Below are 16,846 nucleotides of genomic sequence, written 5' to 3' on the forward strand. Positions count from 1 at the left end.
TCATGACCGAAAGGACAAGATCCCGGATACAGGCAGCCGAAATGAGCTTTCTCCGCAGGGTGGCTGGGCGATCCCTTAGAGATAGGGTGAGAAGCTCGGTCACCCGGGAGGAGCTCAGAGTAGAGCCGCTGCTCCTCCACATCAAGAGGGGTCAGCTGAGGTGGCTTGGGCATCTTTTTCGGATGCCTCCGGGAACGCCTTCCTGGGAAGGTGTTCCGGTCCCGTCCCACCGGGAGGAGACCCCGGGGAAGACCTAGGACACGCTGGAGGGACTATGTCTCCCGGCTGGCCTGGGAACGCCTCAGTGTCCCCCCGGAAGAGCTAGAGGAAGTGTCTGGGGAGAGGGAAGTCTGGGCATCCCTGCTTAGACTGCTGCCCCCGTGACCCGGCCCCGGATAAGCGGAAGAAGATGGATGGATGTGTGCCCTATTTTGGCCCGAAATAAATCACCTTTCCAAAAGGTGTTCCATAAACAGGCATTAAAAATAATTGTATCAGTCACATCAGCCTTAAACTCTTGGCCTTCGTGTAATTCATAAAACGCCACCTCCGGTATCTCTGGGTTGAAAATGTATCCACCGATCCGACCGTCATCCAACTTCCATTCCTGTGCCAACATATACTGGTGTAGTTGATGGATTCAAGGTAAACTTTGCATCAGTTTCTTCGGGGCTAGCATGTTGATTGCTCCTCTGCTGTCCATTTGTAATATCTTACTAACTCGCTGAGCAGCGGTTAAGCTGTTAGCATTCAATGGTGTTTCACCCAAAACGCTAATCGCTGCACAAGCCGCCATGGTTTGTAATTTGTAGGTACGTTTACTCAGGCAATACTGAATGACCATCACAGGGGTCTGTGTGGTTTAAATACACAGACCTAGCCAATCATCCCATAAAACATGAAAGGTTACCACCCACCGGTTGTAGGACATCTGGAACATAAAATGCCAGGGGGTTATAGCATTGCTGAACCCGGGCGCCCCATTTGTTAAACACCAAAAATCTTGCCGCTGATATAACACATTTATTGCCTGGGAATTTAACATTACGGAACCCTAAGACCCATTTGTTAAACATGAAACATAACCCACCTGTTATAACACTCATCCGGGGTGCTCATCAGTCAATGTAAAACATCAAACATGGACACATCAATGTAATCGCCTTAAACTCACTATAATTCAAAGCTCAAGGCAGATGATCGCCAACACAGAAATTGGCCAATGCAGCAGTGTGCACAAAGAGTAAGGAAGTTTGTGGACACCACCTAAGACAAAAGCAGAGAGGAAATCAATAGAGACTGAAAAGAGTGAGAATAACCAACTGACCAGTGTTTCATTTGCAATTACTTCTGATATTATTTGCCTTCCCCATAAAAAGCCTTTTATCACGTCAAATGAAGATAGAGAGGATCTGCTTAGGGTTTTCACATTATTATATCCTGAGAAACTTTTGCATTTAATAACAATGTTTGTATATTTAATGTATATATATATATATGTATTTTGATCAAAAATAAGTTAAATACATTATTACATAATAAACAAACAAGGTAATGTAATATTGAATTAAACAGCCACTGACAAAAGGCCTCACTGTTGGACTGGTGGAGGGAATACTTAAAAAGTCATCACAAATTTGCAATTTTGCTTCATGTCTTGAAGTAGAGGGAACTGAACCGTCATGCGGAACAGTATTTTGATTTGCTGGTGACGATCTGTGAGATGCAATAAAAATTTGTTAGGCATATCAACGACTGCATATTTTTGGATTTCAAACCTGTGTATTAATTTACATTCGTAACATTATATTTTAAAACAGTTACCTCCAGCTTTTACAATTAAATGAGATATACATACAGGTGACAAGTGAAATGGAAAACCAGTGTATCTTCTCAGTAACGTATTTGGCCACCACTACCTGCCAGAACAGCTTCAATACACATTCTCATAGATTATAGAATCTTTGGAACTGGACTGGAGTGATGGAATACCATTCTTCCATTAATCCAAAAAGAAGGTGAACTTGACCTGTTCAGTATTTTCATACATGCCACTAAGTATGACAGGATGTTAATTTCCAATTTATGGAAGCTACTGCTTTTGATACATTCCTCCTGTCACGTACACCATGTACACCTCCAGTTCCCATCACTCCACAAACACATCCCGGACTTGTCTTTGTGTCACATGTCTTCAACTATTCACACCAGGTCCCATTCATCTCGTTAGTATGTGTTTAAATGTTTCCCCTCTGCTCCCCACATTTGTCGATCATTGTTGTCACTGTCTGTATGCACATGTAACTGGTGAGTGTTTTCAGTTTTGTGCTGTTTAAAGCATTCAGCCCCTTTGTTTTCTTTAAGTTTGTTTTTGCAATAAAACCTACATCGAGCTCATTTCGCCTGCGCCTGGTTCCTCCACTACCGTCACCATTGTTACACCTCCACTGACTTACTCCTGTTTTGCCTTCAATTTCTTATGCCAATATTGGCTATCGTCATGGGAAATCTGTAATTGTAAACAGTATAATACACTGCTCCAAAAAATGTATGTAACACATAATCATCACAGTATAACACACCTAGTCAGGGATATCAATCTGTCCAGTTAGGAAACATAAGTGATTGTGAATCAATGTCACCTGTTTTGGAGCAAATGAAAATGATAACAGCTGCACTGGAGAGGCAAAAGCAAGACAAACCTCAAAAAGTAGAAGGGCATATACTCCATTGGGCAAGGACAAACAGAAGAAGCACTGTCAGAGCCCTACAAATGACTTCCAGGGGGCTACTGGTATGCATGTTTCTGACCAAACTGACTCCATGAGGGTGGCATGAGTACCCAATGTCCTCCAGTGGGACCTGTGCTCACAGCCCAGCACCTTGCAGCTCGACTGACATTCGCCAGAGAACACCAGAATGTGCAGGTCCACCACTGACACTCCGTTCTCTTCACAGATGTGAGCAGGATCACACTGAGCAAATGTGACAGACGTGAAAGAGTCTGGAGACACTGTGGTGAATGTTATGCTGCCTGCAATATCAACCAGATTGACCATTTTGGTGATGGGTCAGAGATGGTCTGGGGAGGCATATCCTTGGAGGGTCGCCCAGACCTCCACGTGCTAGCCAATGATACGCTGACAGCTGTTAGGTACCGGGATGATGGTTCCTCCTGGTGCAGGTTAATGCCCTGCCTCGTGCCCAGTGTGTAGGCGGTTTCTCATTGATGCCACGTCTGGGGATCCTCACGTTCCCCAGACCTGAATCAAATTGAGAACCTCTAGGACATTATGTATCACTGCATCTGATGCTGGCAACGGGAGCATGCCCAGACATTGTCGGGGGTCTATACAGCCACACAGGGGCCATACACACTACTGGGTCATGTTATGAGAAGCCTTGACGAAATTCACGTAAGTTGGAACAGCCTGAGTTTTCAACTGTTTGCTTAGATTTTTGGTGTGAGTTTGAATCCAGCCCTCAATCACTTGTTGATTTTGGTTTCCATTGACCGTTATTGTCATTTTGTTTTCAACTAATTACACAATGTACTGTACAACAAAGATTTTAATCTTTAATATATATTTAGTTAATTGAGACCTGATGTGTGATTTAAGTGTTCCCTTAAATGAAGTGTATATAAAAAAAAACATGGGTAAAATGTGTATACTTACATTTTCACTTCAGATTAAAAAGAAAAATTATTGATCAGTTAGTGGCAATTATGGAACTAACTCATATATCATATATTACAGTCACATGTAGTTCATACCTTGCAACACATGCAGTCAAGTGATCCTTAAGAACATGAAGTGGCACCTCTTCATTACAGTGGAGGCACTTCTCTTCAACCACCTTGACAGAAAACAAGAAATGCATTAACATTAACTTGAACAATATTACATTACTTAATCATTGACATTTTTGGAGTTTTTGAAAAAACAAGTTGTTGTCATGTCATTATTTTGCACAAATAAAAATGTATGGATACATTTCATGTAATTTCTCCCTATTTTTGGAGTGTCCTATGAGTTTGTACTGTCCTTTATTTAAATACATTTATTTTTATTCCATTTAATTAAAACAGTGGGGTCAACATTTCTTACCGCTGTTTGTTGAATCATAGTTATATTTGGGCTTATAAACAATATGTAATGTAAATCGATCACTGTGTATTTGGCATCAAATTATTCCAAATTACCTGTTAATTAATGTTAATGTTCTTATAAGGTAGTGTTTTAGGGAAAAATGCACAATAAAGTAAATAATTTCATAAGCAAAATCAGGTTTTTTCTCTATATCATTAAATTCTGACCATAACACACCCATACAGAGCGATACTACCAATACAAATGTTCTGTGCAAACACAATGCACATTTGTGTAAGAAAAGGCTTCACAACGAATGTGAACAGAAAAATGAAATAATTTGCCTTTTGTCCAACATGTTTTTGACACAATTTGTTATTGAAATCAGCCCAAAAACCCTTGTGGAACTGTTCTTCCCATTCCAAAAACACTTTTCAAACCATTTTCTTGCACAAATATGCATTGTATCACAATAAAAGTGAACAGAACAATTAAATAATTCACCTTATGTGCATATAGAACAATATGATTATGACACCAAAAATTATTTTTCTATTTATGATTGAATTCAGACCTCACACAGCCATGTGGAACAGTTCTCCAATTCCAAATACGCAGAGCAGACAATATCTATAATGATCACATTTGTATTACATAATTTCATGATAAATAGGTTATTAGATGTTACTTACCAGACTGTTCTTGTGTTGGCATTAGCCTGTTGTTAGCATTCGTCCCTTGTTGTCCAGTAACTCAGCTATCCAGCATTTGATAACCTTAACGGACTATGGCTACATTTAGCAAAAGTGTTTTTACGTTTTGCCATTTTATACTAATAATAATACTTATAAAATTGTTGAAAACACAAATCCTTTAAATTGTGCTCCCATTCATTTGTTGTATTTGGACTATTTCTGATAGCAGGGCCTTGATGCCGGTGCTGATGTGTATGGTTTCTGGGAGATTGAGCGTAGGTGTGTGTGATGGATTCTGCGTGGGCATTTGTTGGGGAATAAGTGTCGTAGTGTGTGTGGGGTTGAGTGTATGGATATAGTTTGTGATAATATTAGAGGTGTGAGGAGCAGTGTTGGATGCGTTGGTTGTAGTTGCAACTGCAGCAGTATCATCCCTTGGAAACCACTGGTGTAACAACTCCACGACCTCATTGACCAGTGCTGCTGCCTCAATCTTGTTTTAGAATCTGTAACAATGGTGAGGTTTGTGTGTTGCGATATGTCCTAATGCCCAGTGGTGGGGTTTCCTTAAAAGTAGGGAAGAGTAGAAGAATGTCCCATGCTGGAGCTGTTGCCAGTCAGGATTCTAATTATCCTTGACTGTTGATAATTCCTTTGCGGTTCATCTTCGTTAAAAGTTGCAACATAAACCGGCTTTGGAGTATTCAGTAATTAGACTGTAGTTCTCACGACTGGCCTGGAATTGGCAACATTCATAAGAGGTGTCAAGATACAGTGGGATAAAAAAGTATTTAGTCAGCCACCAATTGTGCAAGTTCTCCCACTTAAAAAGATGAGAGAGGCCTGTAATTTTCATCATAGGTACACTTCAACTATGAGAGACAATAATATCCAGAAAATATCCAGAAAATCACATCGTAGGATTTTTTATGAATTTATTGGTAAATTATGGTGGAAAATAAGTATTTGGTCAATAACAAAAGTTCATCTCAATACTTTGTTATATACCCTTTGTTGGCAATGACAGAGGTCAAATGTTTTCTGTAAGTCTTCACAAGGTTTTCACACACTGTTGCTGGTATTTTGGCCCATTCCTCCATGCAGATCTCCTCTAGAGCAGAGATGTTTTGGGGCTGTGCCTGGGCAACATGGACTTTCAACTCCCTCCAAAAATTTTCTATGGGGTTGAGATCTGGTGACCTCCACCCCATCCCTCTGGATCAGTATACCTGGACTGTGTTGAAGACGCTTCCTAAAGACATTCTGGCTTTGTGGCTGATCAATCAGATGACCGGAAGACCTCCCATGTCTGGAGTACCCTCCCAAACCCAGGTTTGTTTGGACTACTATCATTGAGTTGTCTGAAATGGCAGCCTATTCTCTATAAAGTACACAACTTTAGACCGGAGCATCCGATCTATGCAGGGTTACTCTAAAATAATAATAATAAAAATAATAATATTAAAAAATATATTATTTTATTAAATAAAACTAATAATAAAATAACATTCCTTTTTTTTGCAGGGGCAATGGCAAAATAAATTTCTGAACACATCTCACTCTAGATCCCAGTACCAACCCAACTCAGTACCTGCTACCTTCCAACCAAACTCCAGCCAAAGAGAGGACAAGGACAGTTTTATGGTCCCCAGGTCACCAACAACATTGGGCTATGGCAAAATCAAGTCCCCTCTCAACAGGATGAGCAGCAAATGGATGTTGATGTTGTGGAAGTGAAACACAGCAACCAATCTGGAGGTATTGGCCTTGCAACAGTCTGTCCCAGCCAATCAGCAGCTGCTAAAACAGTCTTGCCTCCTCAATCACCAACCTCCAAGAAAACCTTCCAGCTTAAGGAACCAGAAGCTGGTACCAAGTCAACAGTCTTACCCAGCAAATCAGTAGCTACTATGAAGATAATCTGGGATAGCCAATCAGCAGCTAGTACCAAGATAACAGTCAGGCCTAGCTAATCAGCAGCCAGTACCAAGAAAACAGTCAGGCCTAGCTAATCAGCAGCTAGTACCAAGAAAACAGTGAGGCCTAGCCAATCAGTTTCTAGGCTCAACAACATTGGGCGATGGCCCTGTCACCAGAATGAGCCGCCAGTGGATATTGATGTTGCTGAAGTGAAACAAACCAACCAATCAGCAGGGACTAGCCTTCCAACCATCTGTCCCAGCCACTCAGTAGCTGCTAAAACAGTCTGGTTTGGCCAATCAGCAACCTCCAGGATGAGAGTCCAGTTTAAAGATCCTAAGAAGACAACAGTCTTACCCAGGAAATCAAGTCATTTAGCCAACAGAATGCTGCACAATTTGGGCCATCCAGACAGACAGCAACTATAAAGCATCTACCAGCCAGGCAGCCACAAGGCAATTATCCTTAACCCGAACAGCAGTCTCCAACAGCCAGTCAGCAACCAGCACTAAGAGACATGGTGGCAAAGTGAGAAGCAGCAGCCCTCCCCAGGAGAATGATTCCAAGAGAGGGAAGATGTAGAGCAGAGAAACACAGGCTCAGAGGGGAGTGTCACAGCTAATATACTCAGTCCAACATAGTGACATTAATGTGGAGATCACAGTAAAGGAAGTCTTTTTAAAAAATAACATATGCTATTTAGAAAATAAACTTCTGAAATTGTAACAAATGTGCAGATCAACAGTTGTGCTCAAAAGATTGCAAACCCTTGGAAAATTGGTAATATTGGAATATGAGGAAGGCACTTTCTAACTTTTCTCAGTCTCCTCCAGTTTAAAATTTTATGAGGAGATGAGGTCCTGGTCCACACCTGCGGAGTATCTGGTTTGGGGGGCCCATTGCTGTCCCTGTCCTTGTCCACCTGGTCATACTTTTTACCTAGTCTAAAATCAAATAGACTCAAAGTGTTCCATCCATCGCCCAATTACCTCCTCAGTTGAGGTCAACAGTGTCCCATCCTTACTCTACACAGCTTGGATAGTTCCCCGTTTTCCACTCCTGAGGTGGCGGACGGTTTTCCAGAAACACCTTGGTCCTGACCGAAAGTCATTCTCCATGGCTTCCTCAAACTCCTCCCACACCCGCTGTTTTGCCTCTTTCACAGCAGAGGTCGCAGCCCTTCGGGTCTGTCGGTACACTGCAACCGTCTCCGGAGTCCTCCGGGATAACATATCCCGGAAGGCCTCCTTCAGTCGGACGGCTTCCCTGACCACCGGTGTCCACCAGGGTGTTCGAGGGTTACCGCCCCTTGATGCACCTATAGATAATCCATGACTAGCACAGAACTCTAACAACAAACGACCACTCGAGTTCAGATCAGGGAGGCTGTTCCTCCCTATCACGCCTCTCCCGGTGTCTCCATCATTGCCCACGTGTGCATTTAAGTCCCCAAGCAGAATTATGGAGTCCCCTACTGGAGCCCCATAAAGGACTCCATTCAGGGTCACCAAGAAGGCCAAGTAGTCTGAACTGCTGTTCTGGGCATATGCACAAACAACAGTCAGAGACCCCCCCCCCCCCACACACAACCCATAGGTGTAGGGAGGCGACCCTCTCATCGAGGGCTTTTGATTATCCCAACCCCCGCCCGGCGCCTCACACCCTGGGCAACTCCAGAGAAGAATAAAGTCCATTCCCTATCTAGGAGTACGGTTCCAGAACCGAGACTGTGAGTGGATGTAAGCCCCACCAGATCTAACTGATAGCGCTCCACCTCCCTCACAAGTTCCGGCTCCTTCCCCCACAGAGAGGTGACGTTCCACGTCCCCAGAGCCAGCCCCTGCCGCCCGGGTCTGGTCTGTCGAGGCCCCTGGCCTTCACTGCCACCCAAATGGCGGCGCACCTGACCCCAGCGGTTCCTCCCATGAGTGGTGGGCCCATAGGATGGAGAGGGGGGTGCCACGTTGCTTTTTCGGGCTATGCCCGACCGGGCTCCATGGCAAACCTGGCCACCAGGCGCTCGCCGGCGAGCCCTCCCTCTGGGCCTGGCTCCAGACGGGGTCCCTGGGCTTCCTCCGGGCAGGGTAACTCCTCCTCTTCCTCTTTTAAACATGGATTATTTTTTAACCATTCTTAGTCTGACTCCTCCCCTGAGACCACTTTGCCATGGGAAACCCTACCAGGAGCACTAAGGCCCGGACAACACAGCCCTCAGGTTCATAGGAACACACAAACCTCTCCACCACGATAAGGTGATGGCTCCCTGAGAGGCGTGATGTTGTCCATTGAAAGCCAGCTGATTCAGCAGCTACATGACTTAATTCCCAAAGTCATCAAAAAGTTTGCCCAGAGGATGAACCGCTGTACCACCTTTCTCTTCAAGTGAGCCCTCAGCCGTGGTGAGAGAAAGCATATTTTATCATCCTGCCTCTGTGGTGCTGGTCCGTGCATTGGTCATATTTTTGTGCTGGATCGATTGATATAGATGGTTAATGAGTGTCAGTGTGTCCATCTATTAAGGTTGTTGTCATAGAATGGATCTGTACCCCCTTCGTTGTGGCCTTCAGTGGTGTTGAGCTCATTGCTGTTCACATATGGCCCTGTAGGCACATTGGTTCTGAGCTTGGTTGCATTCCTAATTTAGTTTTGTGAATGTGACAGTGGTAATTTTACATGTGTGTGAGAGATAAGGAGAGCAATTACACAAGGTCTCACTCTCTCCAGTATGTGTACTACAACACCCGGTAGAAAGCCACTCTGTCTTTAAAAGTGTTTTGTGGAGCCACGCTGTTTGTTGAAGTGTGTGTTAAATAAACACCAGTAGCAAGAGGGAGTTTTGTAGCTTTACTGATATGTATCCTATATTTTGAAATGGTTTGTGCCCCACCATTTTTTTACATATAAAAACACCATTGCACGGGTGGCACCCTGACATTGTAGGCTACTTTATTTATCATAATTTGTTTTGTTTATCAAGCAACTGTTCAACCTATTCATGCCGAGATCCTTTGATCTTAACAAACTGGTCCACATTGTCTCTTATTTTACCTTATACATCATCATATTGAGATGGAAATGAAATTCTAATGGAATTATTATGGATAATTTAAGTGTTGTGTAATTTTCATTTAGTACATTTGTAAAATGATTGGCCTAATAAACGAATGAAAGTATTATGGCCTGTGTTATTAGAAATAATCCTTCTATGTAGGCTATTCTTTTTTTGAGTGGGACACTTACCTCTTTGCTAGTCACACACACAACGTGACTGTCACTGTCAAACCCCCCCATCACTAACCCTCACTTATAGCAGCACATTCTCCATCAATTTATTCTACATTTGGAATAAGATGCATCATAAGCACTTAGCACTTAGTGGACGAGGACATGACGCTACCCTTTGCCTTGCGAAGAACCTGAAGGGGGTGCTGTTCACAACCCAGGCCCTCCGGAGCCCCGCACCTACCGAATGAAGGTCCACTCCCTGTCCTACAACGCCGCCGACCACCTTCATCGTATACACTCACCTAAAGGATTATTAGGAACACCTGTTCAATTTCTCATTAATGCAATTATCTAATCAACCAATCACATGGCAGTTGCTTCAATGCATTTAGGGGTGTGGTCCTGGTCAAGACAATCTCCTGAACTCCAAACTGAATGTCAGAATGGGAAAGAAAGGTGATTTAAGCAATTTTGAGCGTGGCATGGTTGTTGGTGCCAGACGGGCCGCTCTGAGTATTTCACAATCTGCTCAATTACTGGGATTTTCACGCACAACCATTTCTAGGGTTTACAAAGAATGGTGTGAAAAGGGAAAAACATCCAGTATGCGGCAGTCCTGTGGGCGAAAATGCCTTGTTGATGCTAGAGGTCAGAGGAGAATGGGCCGACTGATTCAAGCTGATAGAAGAGCAACTTTGCCTGAAATAACCACTTGTTACAACCGAGGTATGCAGCAAAGCATTTGTGAAGCCACAACACGCACAACCTTGAGGCGGATGGGCTACAACAGCAGAAGACCCCACCGGGTACCACTCATCTCCACTACAAATAGGCAAAAGAGGCTACAATTTGCACACGCTCACCAAAATTGGACAGTTGAAGACTGGAAGAATGTTGCCTGGTCTGATGAGTCTCGATTTCTGTTGAGACATTCAGATGGTAGAGTCAGAATTTGGCGTAAACAGAATGAGATCATGGATCCATCATGCCTTGTTACCACTGTGCAGGCTGGTGGTGGTGTAATGGTGTGGGGGATGTTTTCTTGGCACACTTTAGGCCCCTTAGTGCCAATTGGGCATCGTTTAAATGCCACGGCCTACCGGAGCATTGTTTCTGACCATGTCCATCCTTTTATGACCACCATGTACCCATCCTCTGATGGCTACTTCCAGCAGGATAATGCACCATGTCACAAAGCTCGAATCATTTCAAATTGGTTTCTTGAACATGACAATGAGTTCACTGTACTGAAATGGCCCCCACAGTCACCAGATCTCAACCCAATAGAGCATTTTTGGGATGTGGTAGAATGGGAGCTTCGTGCCCTGAATGTGCATCCCACAAATCTCCATCAACTGCAAGATGCTATCCTATCAATATGGGCCAACATTTCTGAAGAATGCTTTCAGCACCTTGTTGAATCAATGCCACGTAGAATTAAGGCAGTTCTGAAGGCGAAAGGGGGTCAAACACAGTATTAGTATGGTGTTCCTAATAATCCTTTATGTGAGTGTATATCGCTGTCTCTGCCTACCCCTACTTAGCGCACTTTAAAACAAGCGTAATGGGGGATGGATGTGTGTGTGGGCTTTGGAAAGCTGCCACATATGTAAACAGGAACTAGTATGAAAAGAACAGTAAGAGCAAAAACCAGGTGGTAGAGCAGAACTCCACACCCTGGAGGTAGAATAGGGAAGGACTCCACAATCATACCTAGAGCACAAACATTTTTACACACAAGCGAGTTAGAAGTAAACACCTACTTATTTGCCTGACCTCCATGAATATTGTTCCCTCCCATACCTATGAGCTTTGTGGTTCTAGAATGGTTTAACCCTCTTATCCTGTCCCCCTTTCTCTTACAGTAGGTGTAGAGATATTTACATATGACCCAGACTGCTGTCAGTCACACTTTCTCTCCTCAGTTAACCCCCCCCATCCCCAGGATACACCATGCGCTCCATCCTTCATTGCCAGTCTCAAAAAGGAACCGTAGCTGCTATTATTATTGTCAAAAACAACCAACTTTAAGAGGTTCATATGACTTGACAAGTTCATCTATAGTCACAATACCAAGATGTATTGTATTTTTTAGGATTTGTATATTTTTGTCTTAATGTATTTCTATACTGTATTGTATAAATGTTTTACATAAAATAAATGTAATATACAATCAAGACACAGAGGTTGTTTCTTCAAATATTTATCCCCTACAAGTACTTCACTCATAAATAACTCAAATTGTTTTTTTTTTTACATATCTTTTATAATATTTAATCACAAAAGCACACACATAAAAAATTATTATTGTTATTAAGGCAGTAAGTACACCAGTTTGGTATGTTCTGTGGGATTTTTCACTTCAGCATTTAACATTTCTACTGCAACATTATTAAACAGTTACTAATGTTTGGCTGCATCATCAACGATGAGAACATGAAAACAGGAAAGAAACTATTAACTACACCCTGTTCATACTGCACTTAATTTACCAGGACCCATAGGTCTGTAGTACACTTATGTATACAGAATAGGACACCATTTATTATACTTTTTTCCCTCCCACGACATCATTGTATTAAATATTAGAACAATTTGAAACATTTAATCAATTTGATAGGATCTCTATAGCGAGAATACTGATATTGGTCCCCAAACAAAAAGTGCTTCAAAGGAATGGACTGATATTTTTTAAATGTTAACAATTGTAAAAGAAATAGCCCTAAACTGAGCAACCATTGGTCAAAAGCTGCTTAAGGCTTTAATCCAAGTAGCAATTTCTGTTTACACTGAGACGTTTCAGGAAAGCAATGAGCTAATCAACAAAACCCAGGTAGTGAACCAAAAACATATTGTCCTACCTAATGGACGATACTTTATGTACATTTTTGTATTCTAAATACTAGGCCTTGAAAGATGACTAATTGCAACTCGTATTCAATGTAATATAGAGTATATATTTTGAAGCTTTTCTGAAGTACTGCTCAGTTAGCTGAAAACCCCTAATGATGTTTAGAAATACCAAGATAAACTGTGAAGGACTAAGTGATGGCATTCAAAAAGGTACTAGTATTTTGGTACAGAGGGAATGTATGCGTGATAATTAAAGGGCAAAACCTAAAGCATTTCACAAAATCAATGGGTCCTGATTGAAACGGTTCTCAAATCAGTAGAAAAGCGTCCCTAATAAAATAGTGACAACTGAGCTTGATATACTAATGCCCGTTAGGCTCAAGTCAGCGAGTTATTCAGTCTGTGACAGAACATGTGTCTTGACTGGATCAGCCTAGGATTAATAAGAATAGTAGTAAGGGGGGGGGGGGGGGGGGGTAATCCCCATTTTGGCCAGACAAAATGGTCAAACATCCTTTGCAGGCTCAAAAACCCTGTGATTTTTAAGGGCCTCCAACTAGCATTCATGACAAAGATCAAATTAGGGATATCTGGGGAATTAAAAGCTTGTGTTCCATCAATAATTATCTGATCAACTTGGTTTGACAATACACTACCAGAGATTCAATAAAAAAATATTTTCCTGAGATAAGAAAACCAAGACCTACAAAGAGCATTGTAACATTGTGTCTGTGTATATTCGGAGGACTAGGGAGGGAAGGCAATGGAGTATACCAATTATGGCATGTCTTGGGTGTTTGGGTGAATGAGTGAAAGAGTTGTTGAGCGTGTATATACAGGAAGACAGTTGTAAGTAAGATCTGAGAAGAAGCACAGAGGGATGGAGGAATGTCTTCTGTGGTCCCCTTGGATCTATACTGTATCTTCCAAGTGTTGTAAAGTGTACCAGACAGAAGCTGTGAAGGACATGGAGGAACTGTTCCCCATTGTCTTACATCGGATGGCGTCATTACATTCGCAAAGCGTCTCAAGGAGTCAGTGCAGGCAGAACCTACGCCTTATGTGATGTAAGACAATGGTCTTCAAGTTAGATGGTCTTCCTGGCTGTTAGCACTCTGACAATGCATCCAACTCCGCCTGCAGATAGTGCCTAGGACAGAGGAAAACATTTGTAACTCACATTAAGTCTGCATATTGTATTTTGTTAATTAAGTCTAATTGCTATTTTAGGTTTATGGATACATTTTTGGGGTTAAGTTAAGGAAAATAAGATTTTGTCCCCACAATGACAGTAAAATGTAGACTTCGTGCAGTACCTTTTCATGCCACTGAAGCAGAACAGCACTACTGTTGTCTGATGGTGTCTCAAAGCCTTTGTAGATATACTTCATGAGCAGGTCCACTCCATTTTTATCCAGTGACTGGACCCCCTTCTCAATTTCACTGCTCTTAAAAGAGCTCAATACCTTCAACACCAGGCTTTCTGCACGGTCCTGGCCAAACATGAACACACGCATGAAAACCTCCAGGCAACTAAATTAGCAACCAAATGTTGTCATGCCTACATAAAATGCACTACACATATAAGCTCAGCAGAGCATATTGAGAGTGAAGACAACCTCTTAATAGTGCCTTCCCAAGAACAACAATTAAAACTGATTGCAATAAAATGAAGTGTTATAGTTAGAATTTAAACATCTCAAATTAAGTTACATCACATCCTTAGCAAGCTACTGTTGACATAGTATGGGGGGAAAATAAGTCAATAACTGGTAAATAAATATTGGCCTGCTGAGTTTTATAAGCGTGACATAACTTTCTGTGAACTAATACCCCAACAAGGGTTTTCTGTTAGTAAAATAAACGTTAATGGTGCACCGATTTTACGATTGAAAGTATCGGACACAGGTGCACGTGAAAGAGAAGCGGCAGCTTTATAACATAAAAAAAAAAACATTGCCTTAAATTCACAGAATATCAATATTGATATTGTGCCAGAATGTGACCTCATGCATTGAACAATGCTGCCAGGATTGTACAATAACAGTGTCATCTACATACAGCTAAATGTTAAGCTTTTTTATGCAAATTGTACCGAGAACAGATCCTGATAGACCAGTTCAGGACACCTGAATGGCCTAAATGGAAATCAAGACAAATCTGCTCATTACGAGTGTTAACAAGGGATATTCTTGACTCACCTTGACATTCTGGTTCTTTGTATTGATTGGAGGGTTCTTCAGGACTGCCTGTAAGGCCTCCATAAGGTTGCCTGTACAACGGGGGGTTAAGGAGGCAATATAGACATTATCAGGTTATCTGGATTATTCTACAATTCTGTTTCAACCATCTGTCCAATTTTAAGGGGAAAAAAATCAGAATCAAAAGACCAGAACAACGCTTTGAATTTCACAATTTAGTACTAATCAGACATCTATCACTCAACCCACAAGCAACCTAGCCCCACCCACTACCAACACAGGAAGTGCTGAACTGAGCTTTGTCCTTTTGCTACTGACATATAAGGCATTGAACTCAACTTCCTCATTCTATGTATAATATCATTGCAATACAAGCTCATACCATTTTAAAACTCACTCTGCGAGGTATATGGATTTATCACAAAGAAACAATGTTTACCATACATTATCCCTTACTGTATCAGTGGATTTATAAAACAATATCTGAAAGCCAACAGACAAGTTAAGACTGGCTTTCAGGATTGGGGTTCACAAATAAAATGTCTCTTCCTGGATTAGGCTGAGCTGAAATTGAATTGATCACAATCCATGTTATTAATACAAATGCACTGATTACAAACCAGGGTGTGTGCTAATGTACTGTATATTGAAACCTTACTAAGTTAATTCTAACCTGCATTGACTTTGTGCGACAGAGATTGCTGTAAGCGAAACACAAAAAACTTGCACTTATGTAATTCATACACGTTGTTTGCAAACAGCAAGATGGTAGAAATATAAAGCACTTAAGTACGCCTAATAACTAGCTAGGTACTAGTTAAACAGATAGCTTGGCTAAGAGATGTACAGTTAGTATTAGCCGCCACCACCACACCCACCAGGCCGGTGGTTGCGGTGCATACAAAGACTCAGACTCAGAATGACATGTTGCAGACTTCAACAATACAACCCAACTGGCGAAGTGAGCAAAATATGCATTGCATTGCATTGCATTGGGTTAGCTTATGTTGATAAAAGGATATTGTCTGATTAGTGAGTCCACTTCTGCCTCGTCAGGACCCAGTTGGTTTTCGCCTCCATCCTCTTCGTCAACAAATTTATTCTCGTCGTATTCGTCCACGTCCACCGTCCTGAATCGATTAGATACAGTATTCTTTGACATTGTAATAAGTATCTGTTCCTTTTTTAAAGTAAAGAATTGTGAGATTGAATAATAAAACCCTACAATTACTGTAACACTCTGGCTTCCTCCTTTCAGCCTATGACACTATCATCAGATCTGCGTCTTGTGAGCAACATTAAAGAAGCACTTCTGGGTCACGAAAATCTGGAATTTTTCAAAATAAAAGAGACCAACGAATTACTTAAAAACTGAGATAAATTAAGTTTATTAATTGTTTGAGAACATGTACCTCTCAAAACATTGACAACAATTCAAATAGGATCATATTTAAGAGTAATTTCGATAAAAAGTGGGTGTTAATGGGTGTTAAAACACATTCCAAGGGTAAAATTCAGACAATGCCAATGACAGAATATGCAATACATATTGCCTCATAACTAATAAACTATTGAATATTCCACAGAGAAAGCAGTGTAGGAAATGTTCAGGAGAATGTGTAGAGTAAGACAAACCTGTCTAATCATGGGGAACAGTGTGCTACATCTAGCAACACAATATTTCCACACCCTCTTTTTCCACAATGTAACTTAATGGATATGAAATACATATTGGCCTATAAAAAAAAAACCTATTCTATATGCCGCAGTGAATGTATTGTAGGAAATGTTCAGGAGACTCTATAGAATATGCAAAGAAATCAAGGGGCACTCTGTATTTGCAATTGTTGCTGGTGTTTTA

At 41.6% G+C, this 16,846-nt stretch overlaps 1 protein-coding gene across 1 annotated transcript; it reads right to left on the reverse strand.

Moving 5' to 3' along the window:
* Window positions 1-12,124: 12,124 nt before the first annotated feature.
* Window positions 12,125-16,285, reverse strand: arpc5b (actin related protein 2/3 complex, subunit 5B). The gene is made up of 4 exons (XM_010869515.5): window positions 16,008-16,285; window positions 14,986-15,058; window positions 14,101-14,277; window positions 12,125-13,934 (listed from the first exon to the last, which is right to left on the reverse strand). Exons 1-4 carry the CDS (start codon window positions 16,145-16,147, stop codon window positions 13,872-13,874), a joined length of 453 nt encoding a protein of 150 aa, XP_010867817.1. The 5' UTR covers window positions 16,148-16,285; the 3' UTR covers window positions 12,125-13,871.
* Window positions 16,286-16,846: the final 561 nt, after the last annotated feature.

This window comes from Esox lucius, chromosome 8, assembly GCF_011004845.1.
Source record: "Esox lucius isolate fEsoLuc1 chromosome 8, fEsoLuc1.pri, whole genome shotgun sequence".
Classification (NCBI taxonomy): domain Eukaryota; kingdom Metazoa; phylum Chordata; class Actinopteri; order Esociformes; family Esocidae; genus Esox; species Esox lucius.